The 3,169-nt window shown below is 57.8% G+C and overlaps 1 protein-coding gene across 1 annotated transcript in view; it reads right to left on the reverse strand.

Moving 5' to 3' along the window:
* Positions 1-3,169, reverse strand: part of CCDC57 (coiled-coil domain containing 57) — a 104,951-nt gene that overhangs the window by 95,643 nt on the left and 6,139 nt on the right. The window contains exons 3-4 of the mRNA XM_019661855.1: positions 2,410-2,819; positions 88-160 (exon numbers count right to left, since the gene is read on the reverse strand). Coding sequence (XP_019517400.1) covers positions 88-160; positions 2,410-2,819 — 483 coding nt within the window. The remainder of the gene's footprint in view (positions 1-87; positions 161-2,409; positions 2,820-3,169) is intronic.

The following is a 3,169-nucleotide window of genomic DNA, read 5'->3' on the forward strand; positions in this document are numbered from 1 at the left end:
GCCCCTCCTCTCTCTGCTTCTCTGTTTTGTCCCCTCATTTTCCTAGTGGCGCCCCTTCCTAGGACGTGCCCCACAGTGGGACCTTACGGTTCCTCTGGAGCCACCATCTCCGCGCTCCAGTCGGTCTCCCCCATGGGCTGCTGCACAGCTGTCACTGGGACTGCCCCTCACGGGCCCCATGCGGCCCTGGGGACGCTTGGGTGCCGGCTTCCCCGCTCCTGGCTCACTCCTGCTGGGAAGAGCCTCCTTCCCGCCAGAGCGCCCTCAGGGTGAGTCCTGGGCCCCCAGCCCCGTCAGGTCCTGTCCAAGGGGGTTGGAGCCGGGAGCCCAGCACTTCCAGCCTCCTTCAAGCTCGCTGGTTCCCACCTCCCCTGGGAGCTGCCAGCTTGCCCCTGACGCTGGGGACGCCGGGGAAGCCGCGCAGCCCAGGCCGCAACCCGCCCAAGGATAAGTGCCTGGCTGTCCCCTCCCGCTGTCTGAAGGTCAAGTGGGGCCTAAGAGGCCCTGCGCAGAAGTACAACTGAAAACCCACGCTTCACTGTTGTTATCCTTCGAGAAGCCAAATAACCCTTCGGCAGCCGACTGTGAAAAGCACGGACATTCGCCCATCAGAACGCGGCACAAAATGCCTGAGCATCGGGTCTGTGCTCAAAGCACTGCAGCTGCCAGGGGCCAGGCAGAGCCCGGCCTGTGCCCAGGGCCGGGGGAAGTCAGCCCTCACCTCCCCCATCCTCGCATGCAAGGCTCAGCTCTTCTGTCTACACGGCCCTTCGGGGATGCCCCAGGCTCCCCGCCGTGTACCTGTGCCCCCCGCCCCGACCTCCAGCACCTACCTAGCAGTGCAGGAGCCACCTCCCATGCAACCTGACCAAAGAAGGTCCCCGTCTCAATACAAGTGCTCAGCCCCACACCATGTGTCCTCAGCACCTGCCTCTCTCACCCACTGACCCAACATCGTGTCGCTGGCTCTGCCATCCAGGTGTATCCAGAGCCTGCCTGCTTCCCCGGGGCTCCCACCGGCCCACACCCCCACCTACCACCGGGGCTGCAGCAGCCGCCTCACTGTCTCTGCATCACCGGCCCCACAGTCTGTCCTCAGCGCAACATCAGGTGACCTTTTAAAATCACAACTAAGGGCCGGCTGAGTGGCTCGTTGGTTAAGAGTTCACTTGGGACGCCAGTTCTGAGCAGCAGGGCCCCGGTTCAGACCCCACATGAGGGCCAGTGACACTGCCCTCTTCAGCTAAGATGGTGAACAACAGCTCGACCTGGAGCTGGGCTGCTGTGAGTCGCCAGCGATGGTGTAGGGTGCAATGGGGCTGCCGTGGACTGCCATGAGCTACCGTGAATGGCCGGCAGCCAGCATGAGCGGCCAGCAGCTGGTGTGAGCTGCCAAGAGCCACCGTGAGCAGCCATCCAATGGCCGGCGAGCGACTGCCTCACCCAGGAAGAGCACAATGATAATACCAACATGGGCGAGTGAAGCGACGTCTTCCACAACTAGACTGAAGAACAAAAGGACGGCAACTTGTCTGTTCCCCTTCCCCGATTCCCCAATGCTGTTCCCGTCCCCCAATTCCCCAATAAAATCTTTTTAAAAAATTAAATAAAAAATAAATAAAATCACAACTAAGCTCACAGTGCCCTGTGCTCAAAGCCCCCGAGACCGTGTCATGTCCCTGGACAAAGGCCCACGCGCAGTCCCCACCCCAGCCCCCCTGAACCCTCTGTGAGCCCCATGTGCAACCCCCCACCCCAGCTCAATGGCTCACTCAGCACCCCTCTGAGAAGGGGCGAGACGGACAGGGACATAGCACAGGCTGACTTCCGGGCCACAGACATGGGTCTAAAAATGAGACTTGAGTAACCATCACGGGCAGCTAACAGTGGCCAAGAGTTCACAAACTGGAGTGTCTTGGACTCAAATGACAGCTCTGCCACTGGTTAAGGGGATCTTGGGCAGGTGACTGAATGCTGCTGGGCCTCTGTAAAATGCAGATTGAACCTGTGCTTCTGTTGTGACAAGCAGACAAATTCACACACGTGCACGGGAGCCTCATGGTGTTCCTTAAACACCAGCCATTGCTACAATGACACAAGCTCAGCACTCCCTGGAAAGAGACCGGGGACCCATCACTGCATTCTTGCAGCCACATGCCCCCCCGACACACAGTCTCTGGCCATAAACACAGACACTGTCCTCTGACCAGACCCCAACACAGCTGAGTCTTTCAGAGGTTAGGCTGAGTCTCAACGAAACCGAGAGGAGATTTTGGCGGCAGGTTGAAGTGTCACCTGTCAGTTGACACATCTATATCTTAATTTATAATCACCTATTCTGCTAAAAGAAATATATAGTTATCACAATTTGAGTTCCCAGTTCTTTTCTACAGTAAATAATTAAAATTTAAACTTTATGAAACTTTTTTCTAAAATACAATAAATAAGAGAGAAAATGTCTGCTCATTTCTGAGGGACGAGACCACTGTGCAGTGATTTCGGAGAAGACAGACACGCCACCAGATTCCCCTACAGACCGCCACCGAAGCGGGGACACCTGCCCAGTCACCCAGCTGTGATCCCACAGACACCAGACAGCGACAAGACGGCCGCCCTCCCTGTCCTGGTGCATTCTGGGCAGCGCAGCCCCAGGAAGGGCTCTGACGCCCGCACCCACGCGTCCTACCTGCCTCTGCAGAGCGAGTTCTCCGTCGAGCTCCTGAAGCCTTCTCTCCAGCTTCCATTTCAGCTTTTCATACTGTTCCCGCTGCTGGTCCATCTCACCATTCTTGTCGCTACGCAACAAACACAGCCTTAAGAAAAGCCGCACTGAACAGTCCTTCAAAGGACACGTTGGCCGGTTAAACTTTACAAACGTGAGGCGGTACTTTGCTTTTGCAGGGGTGGCTTCAGCAGGCCCTGGGGGGCAGGACTTCCACCCACACCTGGGCCTGAGCGCTACACCCGGACCTGGTGCTACACCTGGGCCTGGTCCTACATCTGGACCTTGTGCTATGCCCAGACCTGGTGCTATGCCCAGACCTGGTGCTACACCTGGGCCTGAGCGCTACACTTGGACCTGGTGCTATGCCCAGACCTGGTGCTACACCCGGGCCTGAGCGCTACACCTGGACCTGGTGCTACACCTGGACCTGGTGCTATGCCCAGA

This window comes from Hipposideros armiger, unplaced genomic scaffold (assembly GCF_001890085.2).
Source record: "Hipposideros armiger isolate ML-2016 unplaced genomic scaffold, ASM189008v1 scaffold_362, whole genome shotgun sequence".
NCBI classification, from domain to species: Eukaryota; Metazoa; Chordata; class Mammalia; order Chiroptera; family Hipposideridae; genus Hipposideros; species Hipposideros armiger.